Source organism: Catharus ustulatus, chromosome 12, assembly GCF_009819885.2.
Source record: "Catharus ustulatus isolate bCatUst1 chromosome 12, bCatUst1.pri.v2, whole genome shotgun sequence".
In the NCBI taxonomy this organism is placed as follows: domain Eukaryota; kingdom Metazoa; phylum Chordata; class Aves; order Passeriformes; family Turdidae; genus Catharus; species Catharus ustulatus.
Genome location: NC_046232.1, coordinates 7,130,247 through 7,144,701, shown reverse-complemented (window position 1 = coordinate 7,144,701; position 14,455 = coordinate 7,130,247). Strand labels below are relative to the sequence as shown.

Below are 14,455 nucleotides of genomic sequence, written 5' to 3'. Positions count from 1 at the left end.
CTGGAGAGGAACTTATGACAAGGGCATGTGCTGATAAGACAAGGGGGAATGGCTTTAAACTTGTAGAGGGCAAGTTTAGAGACAGGGAAAAAAATTCTTCCCTGTGAGGGTGATGAAACACTGGCACAGGTTGCCCAGGGAACCTCTGGGTGCCCCATCCCTGCCAGTGTCCAAGGCCAGCTTGGTTGGGTCTCTGGGCAGCGTGGTCTAGTGAAAGGTGTCCGTGCCCATGACAGAGGCTTGGAACTTGGGTGATGTTTCAGGTCTCTTTGAACCCAAAGCATTGTGTGATTCTTTCAAGAAGTACACAGGCTTATTTCTGCTGCTGAGCACATGTCTCACGTATAGAACTTTGAAAATAAACACTGCTGTGCAGTATGTTGCCAATATACTACTTGGATGCTGCTGTCGTATAGACTTACTTTGTTGTTGTCTTAAATAAAATATCAAGATGATGTTTACTAACCTGAACAATATATCATGTATAGTAGTTCGCAGATGTGTACAGGTTTCTAGTAAGTAAAGATTGCTATTTATAGCACTGAGGACATTGGTGATATTTTTGGAAAATAGGTTGGTTTCATATAATAAAGCATATGTAGAGTTGTACAAAATGCAGAACTGTACAAAATATGGATTTGTACAAGTAACTGCCTGAGTAATGGGGACACATTCATGCAGTTATGCAGTATAGATTGTAATTAAATTAACAAATAAATCAGATAGTGATCAAGTACAGCTTTGAGACCTGGAAGTTCTTGTGCTCTGTAACCATTGTGGATATGGACTTCCCTTAGTCTTAAAATAACTTCTTTTTCCATTCTTTTAAGTAATTAAAATCCAAGGCATAATGTAGTTATTAACATTTCAGTGTGGAAGATGTATCTGTTGGAGAAAATCTGTAAGGTTGAGTGCATTGCAAAACAAGGATGAGGGGCACATCTCAGGAAATGCTGGCAATTCAGCCCTGGAAGACTGAGGAGCTGATAGAATGGAGTCCTGAAATAGGAAAGCTTTACAGGAATAGCTTTTATGTTGTAGTAGCAAGGGGAAGAAATTTGGTCTTGGAAGAGTAAGAGATTGTTTGCAGTGTGACAGGTGACTTAGGAAAAGGTCAAAATGGAAATATGTTATTAGAAGAAATTTGTTTAGATGCAGCTAACTGCAGAAGATTATTGCTCTTGGTTGAGTTACAATTTCTACAAATTTTTTTGAGCAGAATAGCTCAGACATCAGGAAGAAAGCTCTGGGTACAGTGATGTTGATGTTTAAGCATCAGTAAAAGCAGTAAAAGAAAGTTGTTTGTGACTTTAAGGTATTGCCTTATGTAGGTTCTGCTGTCCTCAAGAGAGTGTGAAGGTTGTCACAGGTTTCAGTATTGAACACTTGCTTTCTGTGCTCCCTCTTTAGTGTCTAGGGGTGACTTCAAAAACTTGCCATTCCTTATCATTTGGGCGGGCTTTTTAAAAGAAACTGCTAGTTACAGGATCTTCCTTTTAAATCTTTGATTTAATGAAAGATGTAAATGGGACAGCACTGGTTCTGTTGTTTGAATTCAGGTTTTTGGAGAATTTTAACTGACATTCTTCTGGGATCAAATATTACATTAGTGAGAATTAAGGTAATGCCCAGTTTTATAAATAGGCAAAAACCAAAACACCCCTTGGGAGTGCCCTACTGTTTCTTATTGCTCAGATTAGAGGAAGTTTTCTATAGTTCTGTCTATGTAAAACCTCAGCAGAATTTACATGAGTTGCAGACAGGCAGCTAAACTGGTGAAACTGTCATCACAAGTTATTATTTATAGGTTTGAGGGTTTTCCTGTTAGTTGGTTATATATTGTAGTTGCTTGTAATTGATTTTCCTAATTACTGCCTCTACAAATTGGCCTTTCTTTTCTCCAGTTCATAGTCAAGAACCATGTTGACAATGGTTGGGGTGGCAGCTCAGCTGTACATCACTGACAGTAGCTTTATACATGTGAAGGCTGAGGATGGGCATCCACCTTCTCATTCCTCTTAAACCAAGATGAACACTAGACTGGGTTGAGCAATTGTAATTTGGGGACAAGAAGGCAAATTGAAAGATAAAAATAGGTGAAAGCAGAGTGAGAATACCATAGTATGTATTAAGTGAAAAGAAGTCACATTAAATGGGGAAAAAGGGCATAAGAAGGAGATGAGGAGGGAAAATAGAATCACAATTGGGAATAAGAAGTTAAACAGTTATGCTTTGGGTTCTATTCCCTCTCTCAGCCGTCATCTTTCCTTCTCAGAACTCTGTCCTGACAGGGTTGAGAGTTCTGGTCATCCTGTGGATAGATCTGATCTCAGGCAACTTAAGGGCAGTACTGATTTGGCAGTTAGGGTTTTGGAAATGCTGAAATAGTAGCACTGTGACTGTTCAAATTCTGTTTTGAAAATACAAGGTTTTGGAACTAAGGTTGTGATAAAACTGCTACCTCTCTTTTATCCACTACTTTCAAAGGATACATAAAACGTTAAGGTGGCAGATTGCAGAAGATGTATTTTAAATATTAAAATTATGAAATTACTTTTCTTTTGAAGTGTTTTTGCAGTCTGCCTGTCTAAGTGTAACTTGCAGTTGAGCCTGTAGGAGGGAGAGCTAAGGAGTTCTGCAAAAGGAGTGTTACAGAAATGTTGTTCTAAGAAAAAAAACAAAAGCACTATGATATCAACTTGGCAAAGTAGCTGTTGGGCAAAACAGCTGTTGTGCAAAACTGTCGTAACCACTTAGACTTGTGTGATGCAAATGAAGCAGAAGTAGAGATTGAAATAAACATTTTTAAGTGTATGTACGAGCATAAGTTGTGCCCTCTGATGTAATGTAGCACACTGTTTTTCTTATTGAAATCTGGAGATTGCTCAGTTTTTGCTCAGGCCTGTGACTCACTATGTGGTTAAGCTTAGTGCAAAGTTGGCTTTTTTAAATGTCTTTTGTGATGTAGTTCAAAGATGTGTTGTAGTTCACACAACACTTTCTGATAACTTCTGGCATTTCATTAAATGTAATTTGGAGCAGGGGAATGTGGCGATCGTCAGGTGCTAAAAGCTTAGTGAGGATGCCATGTGATTCTGCTCTGTGCTTCCTGTAGGATGTGATGTCTTGTTGCTGAAGAACTCTGTAAACCTTGACATGTTGCACAGAAATTACATAGCTGAAGTGTCCAGGGAAGATTTTAAAACATAAAATAGGGAAAAACGTACAATTTGAGTATAAATATTATTAATACTGCCTTGAGAAGTGTGTGCATATGGAATATCTTGTCCTTATGTAGGAGAACAATGCCAGTTGCATATTTGGAAATGTCTTTGAAAGTTTTTTGTGCCGTAATCCTCTCAAGAAATGGAAGGAGCTGTGTTCCCTACACACCTAGTTTTACTAAAATTTTGGCAACTTTTAGAACTGTATGAATTACCTATTTAGTTATCATAACAATTATGTAAGTAAATGTTATATAACCACTTTCTTGCTTAGATGTATCCAAACTGATGTGCGGAGAAGAGGTAGAGTAAAAAAGTCTAGTTAGAAATTCTTAGTTTTAGGTTTTGATAGAAATGGCCTTTTCCGGAGGAGCTGAGCACAGCACGCTCCCGCTGCCAGGGCTCCGCTAGTCCCAGGCTGCAGGGGTGGTGCCGGCTCTGCGGGCTGGCACCGGCCCTTGGCTGCTCTGCTGGCCTGGGGCTCAGCGGCCCGGCCGTATGGCCGCGCTTGGCACGCATTGCTCGGCCGGGCCTTGGCAGCCTCCCTTCCTCCGGCACCTGTGGGATGAGGTGAGCCCGCGGATCGCGGCCTGGAGCTGTGCCCCGGTGAGCCCGCGGATCGCAGCCTGGAGCTGTGCCCCGGTGAGCCCGCGGATCGCAGCCTGGAGCTGTGCCCCGGCACAGAACAAGCCCACCCCGAGGGGCTGAGGAGGAGCCTGGCGGAGGGGACACGCTAAGGGACCCTGGCTGAGGGGACACGCTGAGGGGGAGCCTGGATGAAGGGGAGCCTGGCTGGGGGGACACACTAAGGGACCCTGGCTGAGGGGACACGCTGAGGGGGAGCCTGGCTTAGGGGACACGCTGGGGACCCGGAGTGGCAGCACGCGTTGTCTGGCCATTCTGTGATGGCTTCATGAAACTGCTCCTGCCAGGCCAGTGGCACTTATCTGCAAAGAATATTAATTGGTTTTTGTCAAAGCTGCTTGAAGCTACCCTTACCTCTCTGGAACACTGTGTTCAGAGGAGTTGAATGTTTTAGATAAACATATTTTGAGACTTTAAGTCTTATATAAGTCTTATTATATAAGCCATTAGAAATTTTCTTGATATTCATAGTATTTTCAGAAGTGTTATCCTCTCTGCATGACTATATCACTTAATTTTTTTTAAGCCCTTCTGTAGTGTGGAAGAATATGGTGGAAAATTAGTATTATGTAGTTTTGGGATTTGTTGTCTAGTTCATAGGAACTGTGTTTTATTAGACAATATGTTCCATATGAAAATTTACCACTCTTATCTTTTAATAAAATATGCCTCAACTGCATGTCATGCTGTAGTGGTGTCAGAAGGATAAGTTTCCCACTCCTGACTGTAGGAAGTAAAATGTACAGTAGTTTCACGAATACAAGCTGCACGGATTATAAGCCGCACCCCCGGTGCCTCGACAATGTTGCTGTCTTTGTCAATAGATAAGCCGCACCCCGAATATTAGCCGCACTTTCGTTCGTCGCGAGAATCTGTGTGCAGCTTTCACAAAATGGCCAATTAGTAACAGGATCGCGGCATAGCGGGCTTTACTGGCTCGGGGCGGGGCCAGGCAGGCTCGGCCCGCTCATGGTTGCCGACGGGGCCGGGTGGCCCAGCTCAGCGCCACGGCTCAGCGGGGCTGGCCGGGTGGTGCTGCTGCCGCCGCCGGGCTCGCTGGCCCCCCTCTCCCGTCAGCACCGCCCCGCTGCCGCGTTCGCTCGCCCGGCTGGCAGGGCTGCCGCCGCCGCCACCGGGCTCGCCGCTCGCCCCGCGCCGCTTTCGTTCGCGCCGCGCCGCTTTCGTTCGCGCCGCGCCGCTTTCGTTCGCGCCGCGCCGCTTTCGCTCGCGCCGCGCCGCTTTCGCTCGCGCCGCTTTCGCTCGCGCCGCGCCTCGCTCGCCCTGCCGGCAGGGCTGCTGCCGCCGCTGCCAGGCTCGCCGGCCGCCCCCTCCCGTCTGCACCGCCGCCGCATTTGCTCGCCCTGGCCGGCACTGCAGGCCCCCGCACCGCCGGGCTCCCCCACGCTGCTGGCCCCGATTCTGCTGGGCTTCCCCCGCTGCCAGGCAGCCCCACCCGCCGGCCTTCCTGCTTCTGCCATGCTCCCCTGCACTGCTAGCCCCAGTTCTCCCGGGCTCCCCCGCCATGCTGGCCCAGGCTCTGCCGCCCCCCTGCCCCGCCCTGCTGGCTCAGGCTCTGCCACCCGCCCCCACACTGCTGGCCCCGCCTCTGCCAGGCTTTCCCACCTCAGCCGGGGCCGGCCGGGCTCCAGCTTGGCTTGGGGCTGCCGCGGGCTCTCACTTCCGTGTTGGCAGCTTTTAGAATTTTGTTAATGTATTAGCCGCCCCGGAATATTGGCCGCACTTGCGGGTTTCCACCAAAATTTTGGTCAAATTGGTGCGGCTTGTATTCGTGAAATTACTGTAGCTAGAGTTAGAGCCATCAGGGCGAAAGACCAGGAAACTGCAGTAGAGGGGTACAGGAAATGGGTGGGAGTTGAGGAAATGCATTTTTCTTAAAATGTGGAATTGATGTAAAATCTAACAACGAAACATTGAAACCTACTGAGAAAATGTGTCCCTCAAAATAATAGATTGTGATAGACAACAGCAGCTTCTGCTACCATTGCTTACATTGTTTTCTTCTGTTGATTTATCTGGATAATGACTGTGGTTCTGTCTGATGTTTTGCTCTCCCTTAAGTTCCAAGGTATTTTTCTCTCCCATTTCCTCTTCACTGTACGTTTCCTGTTGCTTAAGTGCTTGCAATGAAGCTCTAAACAGCTGGGAAATGTCACATTCTCTCTACATCCTTAAGTCAGCTCCGTTCAGAAGTACTTAAAACTGTGTTAGAACCCCATTTGAAGGTGTGATCAAGGTCCCACTACACGTGCCAGCCCTAAAATTATGCCATCAAGTAACCGATTAACTTTGCTTAGTATTTAATCAAGCAGTTAATTTTGAAATGTAGCTTGCTAAAATATCCAGCTTCTAGAGATCCCTGAGATAAGAGTAAAACCCCTTTGCTTTTTCTGTAGTGAAAAAATTAATCACTAGCTTTACAGTTGTGAGGGAAAGTTGCATTTGTGAACCAGTGATATAAATAATATGTTGTGCTATTTGTACATAGAGCTCAAATAAAAGTAATTGTGCTTTAGAGTTGGTGTTTTATCATGTAAGCATGCTTCTAAAGGTTCCAAATGTGGTGCAGAACAGAAACCCCCAAGCAACACTGGCTGAGCTGAGACAAATGGTTTAAATAAATAATAAAAAGAGCTAACTTCAGTCCTGAAAGAATCCTCACAGGAGCCCAGTTAACAGCTGAGGGAGCAGTGCTAATTTTCCTTCATGGCAGATCTGTGCTGTAGCACTTCAGGCAGGGCTGGTGGAGGTGATGTTGGTCTGTGCCTTAGGAGCTGTGATGGGCCCTGGCTCAGGGGTGTGCACAGCTAGTGTTTGCTAAGGCTTGAATGCTGCCAGTCCCAACTGGGAGTTTAAAAAGCAGCTTTTTGAACTTGTAGTCCCATTGTTTACATGGCTCAGTACACTATATTTATGTGAATACTCAGTATGGATATTGTGAACAGGATCAGAGAGTATGAAAGCATTTAGCCTATTGAGCATTAGATTTGGGAAGAGCTGAGTTCCGGAAGTTACAGTCAGTTGTTGTTCATTTAATACTTTCAAAAAACAATGTGCAATGCATGCCTGATTTTTCTTCTTTAATTCCCAGATCCCAGTACTACCAGCTTCTTTAACCATCTCTGGGTTAATCAATGTATGGCATATGTCAACTCTCACCCAAGTAGGAATATATTTCTTAGAGGATAAATAATAAGGCCATATTAACTTGGGTCTCTTTCTTCCAAATTTAATGAAACTTTTTATGAATTCATATATTTAACACATTTGCCTTTTGTTAAATATAATTAAAATTGATAAGACAGATGTAGCCCAATCACACCTCATTTTCACTGCAAAGTTATTAAACAGCTCAGCTTTCATGCTGAAAACCTTCTTCATCACAATGTGAATGAAGTAGTGTGTTGCTATACTTTATATTTGAGTTTAGGGTGCTGCATCAAAGGCTTGATATGTGTTGCTCTTTCATCTCCTGGTTTTTTATTTCTCCTTCTTCTCCACAACCAGAAAAGTAGGTGGACCCTATTAAATCTCAAACATGAGTTAACAGTCTCACATAATGTCTTTCTGTATGTGTCAAGGACAACAGTGATCAGTATTGAGGAACTTGATTTCCTGATGTAATAAATAACTTTTCTAGACTTTGAATGGCAAGATGTTGGAGGAGGGTGATAGGATGAGAAAATTAAAAACTGAAGAGAGCTTAAAAATCAACCCCCAAGACAAACCAACCCTGAACCCTAGAAAAATAAAATTCACATTTATGCAGAGAAAAATTGAGTACGCTATGTTTAAAGTCTTTATCTTCTGTGGTATTTCTTCAGATTGGCAGACGCATGTCCTTGTATGTGTTTGTGCTTTGGCTGTTGCACTTCTTCCTGCAGTGAATGGAAGTGTTCAACCAAAACGTTTACTCAGCATGCTGAAACAGATGAGAATGCAGGAAGCTTTTTGCTCTGCCAAGGTGGTTGGTTTTAGCAGGTGATGATGGTGGGAATAGATCAGGGAAGAGGGGAAGGGAATCTTCACCACAGAGTTTGGTCTGCTGTCTGTGGAGTTAAACCAAACCCTTGGAATGTGAACGTGGGATCAGAGGCTGGGAGGTCATTTCCTTGTACCTACTCAAGTCTTTGGCCTCCCTGTCCCAGCAGCTACTGACACTAGATCCTTTAGAGACTTTGTCTGTATGCAGGAACTTCTTGGGCTAATACTCAGTTAAGAATTTTAATGAAGGTAGGGTGTCAAAGACTTGAGGAAATGAAGTTTTCTTAACAGCTCCCAGTCTGTTAATTCTGAGCATTTGTAGTTGAGCCACTGCAGTGAGTGGTGTGATCTCTTGTGGAGTGGGATGCTGAAGAAATGTTTTGGTGGGAGAAGGGAGCACTATGCAGAGATGTGCAGGTAGAAGAAAGTGCTGTGTGCATGTGGTTTCTGTAAAAACCAAAATGCCTTTTTATTATCTTCTTGTGGCTGCTATTTAGGAGAGGTCTGGTATGCTAATGGCCTTATAAACTGGTGAGGGAAATGTAATCAGAAGTCTTCTGTCTAGAAATACCATGCTTTTTAAATTGTAGTGTTCTGGTGTTTTAAAGAGAATATACTTTTACTTTTGACAGATTAAACTGCCTCCAATGATGGAAATCATAACGGCTGAACAGCTGATGGAGTACCTGGGTTAGTAATTGCAATAAATTGCTTTCATTTGTATGTTGTACTTTGTAGTGCTTAGTAACATAGAACTGTTTTATTCATTTACTGTTTTATTCAGCTTTTTATTTGATTCAAGAAAACTACTTACAGCATTAAGTTATTCATGATTTTCTTTAACTGTTTTTAGAAGTTTTCTGCACTGCTTTCTGAAGTGATTGGTCTAGTTGATGCTGTTGATATGGCTTAGTGCACCAACACACTGACAGATTTAAAATTATTCATGTCTCTTACAGCGTTGTTTTATTATAGTTGACAGAATGTAGTAAGTCAACTCTGTCTTTGATTGTCTATAGTAACTCTAATCCTTGGAAGTATGACCCAATTAAAACAAGAGGAAGAGTTAATGTAATCCTCACAGTGATTGGGAATCTCATTTGCAGGCAGTACTCTGGTATTGTAGTCAGTGTTCAGCAAAACTGAAGCACTTTGTATCTGACAGGGCTGGAACTTTAATATCCCTGATGATCCAGGTGTTAAAAGTGCAGTTGTGATAGTACTTAAGCTGTATGTACCACTTTTCCTTCCCTTATAGCCTGACAAATATAAAATGTTTGATAGACTAGGTTTGATTTTTCTTAAGCGGGAGAAAAAAAACCTGTACTATATTTTCTTTCTTTTTGCTTGTAAAGAACATAGCTTGTTCTTTTCAGAAACAAATTGCTGACTCTTCTGGTTGAAGAAAAAAGATACCTGCATCATTTTCCCAAAAAAAAAAAAACAAAACAATTTTTCTCCCTGTGTCTAAACATTTCTTATAATTGCATTGATGACACAGTACTGTCTGAAGTCACTACATAATTTCAGTTGTCTAGATGTGTGTTCTTTCTTGAAGACATATTTTAGCTTCTGGAATTGTCTACTAAATTAAATAATAAAATTGTGTTCAAATTATTTAGGTTCCTATTCACTCAGCAGGATTAGCAGTTACAGTTCTTCTACAGTTGAAGAAAAAAAGCTGAAACCAACAAAACAGCCTTGAAACACTTTCAAGTTAAAATAGTATAAATGAGGAAACTTAAAATGATATTTTTCTGAGTTTAGTAATGGAGCAAAGGAATAAGTACAAAAACATTGAAATAAATCTGGAACGTGGATACTAATCTCTAAAGATGTTATAAATCTTCAACCTCAGTCTGCTGATTAACTATTAACTAATTTGTTACCTTTGTGTTGTCGACAAAGGTGAAATACAAGTATTGTGATTTAAACTTAGGCAGCACCTTGCTCGCTCGCCTACCAGTGAGATCAGGTAGAGCATGGGGAGGGTGAAAGCCAGAAAATCTGTGGGTTAGTTGGGTTAAAAACTCAATATAGGGAAAGCAGAGCAAAACAGGAATTAATTCCCTGCTTTTCAGGGGCAGGCAGGTGTTCAGCTCTCCCAAGGAGGGCAGGGCCCTGGCACGTGCAGTGGTGACGTGGGAAGAGAAGTGGCATTGCCCCAAGTGTCCTCCCTTTCCTCCTCTTCCCCCCAGTTTATACACTGAGCATGATGTCAGGTGGTCTGGAGCATCCCTGTGGTCAGTGGGGTCACCTGTCCTGGCTGTGTCTCCTCACAGCCTCCTCTGCACCCTCAGCCCTCACAGCATGGCCCTGTGAAAAGCAGGAAGGGCCTTGGCTCTGGGTGACCCTGCTGAGCAATAACAAAAACATCTCTGTGTTATCAGCCCTGTGTTCAGCACAAATCCAAAGCACAGCCCCACAGCAGCCACTGCAGAGAAAGTTAACTGCAGTCACAACCAGCACAACAAGTTTTATAGAATTACTGGTGTATAAAACATGGCAAAACATTCACAGTATCAGTGAGGATAAGCAGTTGCCTTTTTAAATTGTGTACAGAATTACATACCTTACTGTGAACAGTTTGACCTTTTTATATATTTAAGCTGAGGACCAGAGGGAGATGAGCTTTTGAATAATGAAGAGCTTGGTATGATACCCAAGAGATTATGAAATGCTACTTTAGCAACAGTGTTGGCCAATTGAATTTTATTTCTTAATATGATCTTTTTTATATTCATATTTTACTCCATAATTATAATTCAGGTTATAAAACACTGTGATTTCATTAATTTGGTAGAAAACTTCAGTTGTGATATTGATTCTCAGTCAGCTTCAGTCAGAAATATTCATAGAAATGTTGAAGCTTTGATTGTGGAATAAACTTAATTTCATTTTTGATTTCTTTTAGGAGACTACATTCTTGATGCAAAACCTAAAGAGATATCTGAAATTCAGCGACTTAATTATGAGCAGGTAAGGAGCTGCTCCTAAAACACAGGTGCTTATGTCTGAGGAAACTAAAACTACATTTCTCACATGGAATTTTTCACCTTATTAAAAACCAGAAGCATACAGACCATTGTTTGTCTTTTTTTTTCCCTAGGCTTGATGTAGAGTAGTAATTTTATATATGTGCTATTAGTGAAGAAAAACCCAGTATCTATTAACACAAGACACTTTTTTTTCCCCTATTCTGAGTGCAATGAAGTAAAATGGGTTTTATTGAGGAGCTGTAACACAAAGGTACTAATAAAAGTATGTAACAGGGTGGTTGCTTTTTGAAGTCTTCTGTTACATATCCTTCAGTTTCTCTGTTCTATGGTGCCTGCCAGAGTTTCTCTGAGGATGTAAACTGAGTAACAGGGATCTGTATTCCTAATTGTGATGGACAAAAGTGAGGTTGATGCCATGTTATGAAAGGTGCTATTATTTGCACTGGCCACTATTTGTATGTCATCACAGAAGTCTTTCTAAACTAAAGATAATGCTATTAGTTTTTAAATTATTGATTTAGTATAAATTTTCCAAGCTCTGTCTATAGTCATAGCTGGTTTTTGGGTTACTCATGGAATAGTGAATTTGAATTTTTTAATAGGTGTAACGGTTCAAGGTAGTTCTGTTTATTCTTAGGTCATTTTTTCTTGTTCTCATTCAGTGTTGAAAACCAAATTGATACAAACCAATCTCAAATTATAGGAATTACTTTTGTAATAACAAAATTGGCAATTTTTTCCACACCATTCCGTGCTGTAGAAGGTTATAGCTATAATCAACTTACAGGAGGGTGATGAAAACTATTATGCCTGGTGAAAGTACAACCTCTATAGATTTCTCAAATATATAGGTTTACTACATAAATGTCACATACCTAAAGTTTTAAACTGTGTAATTTCAAAGAAGCCTTCCATTCTAGAAATCTTCTCAGTTGCTTTGAAGGTACAGAAATAGCTGAAGTAGAAGTGATTATGTTGAAGTTATAGTGAGAATCTTCTGTGGTTTTCTGGTCCATTTGATATAATCCTGCTTTGTTTGCAAAGTAAACATTGCAAAATAAATGCAGCTATTGTCTGTAGATGGTCTGAATTTGTGGATGGGTAGTGCTGACTTACTATGGACTTCTTATTCATTTAAGAGAATAAGATTATGGCAGAATTTCTTGCAAAACATCTCAGACAGGTTTTTATATTTGATATCTGGTCCCTACAAATGACATGCACTTGTTAAGGTAGTTTGGTTTGCTTTCAAAATTATAAAAGCTGAAGCCAGTCTTGAGAATTACTTCAAAATCTTGCTAAATTCTAAACCTTGTGACAAAGCAAAGTTGTGATTAAGATGAAGGAGCATGTAGTAAGGTAGTGGGAACTGTTCTGTTCCTGCTCATGGAAACTTGACGGAGCAGGGCAGTTAAAGGGCTACAAACATTAAAACTCTCATTTGTAGCAGCTGTGCTCAAGTGCAGATTCTGATCACAAGACAACAGAAGCAACTGTCTTTAACCATCAGTTTTAGTCTCTGAATCTTTGCTGTCTCCATTGCCTGTCTGATCTATATTTCTTTGGTCTTTGTCATGCTACTTTCTCACTGTTGTAAGCCTGAATTCCTCTTAAGCAACAGAATGTTGCAAAACCCAAAAAACCCCAAACAAACAACAAACAAAAAAGTGCCTCAGTTTCCCCAAATCTTTTGCACAGACTTTCTGACCATGCTTTTTGTGGGCTTTTCTCACTTAGTGGAAATTTTTTTTCCTGCATGTCAGGAATTGGTTTTTATTTCCCTTCTGTGATTGGAACTTCATAACTTGATAATTCTCCTTAGGATTCCATTGGAATCACTACTATAGTAAGTGCTACTTTCATTATTTGTTTCTGCAGTAGAATCTACAGGCCATATAAAGGTATGCCCAAAATAAGACAGTAAATGGTTTTTTATTAAAGAAAAAATGTGGTGAACCATTAAGGTTCTGATTCTAAGTACTCAACCCTGAAATTAGAGTTGGCAAGTGGGTCTCTGTAGATCTTACTGTTCATTATGTAGTGACAAGTACTTCAGCCTGACTTGTAAGGGAAGGCTTAAAAGGGGACAAGAAACCTCAAGAAAACTCCCTTGGAGATTCCCAGTGTTCTTGCAAACATCTGGCTTGTGGCTTTGGGAAATAGACCTAAAGCAATCAGAACTGCCTAGAAGTAGTTTATGGGTGTAAAAAGGAAACAAAGGTGATTGGAGGGAGATTGTTACATTTCATATATCTTCTGGCACAATGTGTAACACGAAATATTTGTTTAGGTAATTTACCCACCCTTTTAAGTTGGTGGGGTTTTTCTGTTTTTTTTTTTTGAAGTGTTGAGTTGATGAGTACTAAATGATAAAGAGTTACAAGAGTAAGCACCGAGTGAACAAAGCTCTGTTGGGTCATCTGTTCTTTGGTTGTTTTTTTTCTTTTTGTTGTCAGAATATGAGTGATGCAATGGCAATTCTTCATAAGTTGCAGACGGGTCTGGATGTCAATGTGAAGTTCACAGGTGTCCGAGTATTTGAATACACACCTGAATGCATAGTGTTTGATCTTCTTGATATCCCCTTGTACCATGGATGGCTAGTGGACCCTCAGGTAACTTACTCTCTTACAATTATTTTTAAAAAAGTTATTCTGAATGTTATTGGTGGGAGGGGAGGTATTTCTGAATTTTAACAAGTCAATAATGAATACGGTAATGATTTTTTTAAATCTAGTCAGAAAAATTGAGGAGTGTGTTTTTAGTGCAGGACTTCTGCAGAGCCTGGGTCTGTAGTCAAACCTCTTTTAAAGCATTCTATGACTCTGTAAAGGAGAATTGTTTTTCTGAGGGAAGTAGCAAGTTGCCCCAGATATGGTGTCTCAGTCATCATTTTTGAAAGCTTATTAGAGAACACTTGGAAGGAATATAAAGTTACTTTTCTCCTTTTTAAGGTCTGGTTTATTAGTCACTGCTGTTGAGAAATGAGGCTAGTGGAACTGGTGGGAGAGAACTGCATCTTTAGCAAACATGTAATTTATTTTTAATTGTATTGTTTACTAAACACTAAAGTAGTATTGTTTACTTGGGGGAAACTTGGCTGGAACAATAATGCCCAAGAGTTTCTCTTCTAATGCCTTGTTGGTGAGAGTTGCTGTTCTCTTACCTTGGCGCAGCTGATCGAACTCATCCGTGTTCTCCATCTGCCTTAGCTTTTGGTGCTAAGGGTTAACTGAAGGATTTAAAATAAGATCTGAAATAGCAAAATGTGTAACACTCTGGGCTAAAATGTTTTGGCCTAGATTTTTTTAAGGGGATAACAGCCTCTCTTTATTGAATTCTTACTGTCTTATTAATAATTGCCACTGGCTCGCAGTTGTGTTCTGTTCTTTTCAAAGGTAAATTCTCCATATTGTTCCTTCCTGCTGCAGGTTGCTGACATAGTAAAAGCAGTTGGTAACTGCAGTTACAATCAGCTGGTGGAGAAGATAATTTCTTGTAAACAGTCAGAAAACAGTGAACTGGTTAGTGAAGGTAGGTAATGTTTTTCTGTATTTTATCAAGGTATGTGCTCTGCCTAATCTA

The 14,455-nt window shown here is 41.1% G+C and overlaps 1 protein-coding gene across 1 annotated transcript in view; it reads left to right on the top strand.

Annotated features, from left to right (window-relative positions):
- The window catches only part of MINDY2 (MINDY lysine 48 deubiquitinase 2), a 28,587-nt gene that overhangs the window by 826 nt on the left and 13,306 nt on the right, over positions 1–14,455 (top strand). Inside the window, exons 2-5 of the mRNA XM_033071081.2 lie at positions 8,504–8,561; positions 10,786–10,850; positions 13,327–13,485; positions 14,302–14,404. Coding sequence (XP_032926972.1) covers positions 8,504–8,561; positions 10,786–10,850; positions 13,327–13,485; positions 14,302–14,404 — 385 coding nt within the window. The remainder of the gene's footprint in view (positions 1–8,503; positions 8,562–10,785; positions 10,851–13,326; positions 13,486–14,301; positions 14,405–14,455) is intronic.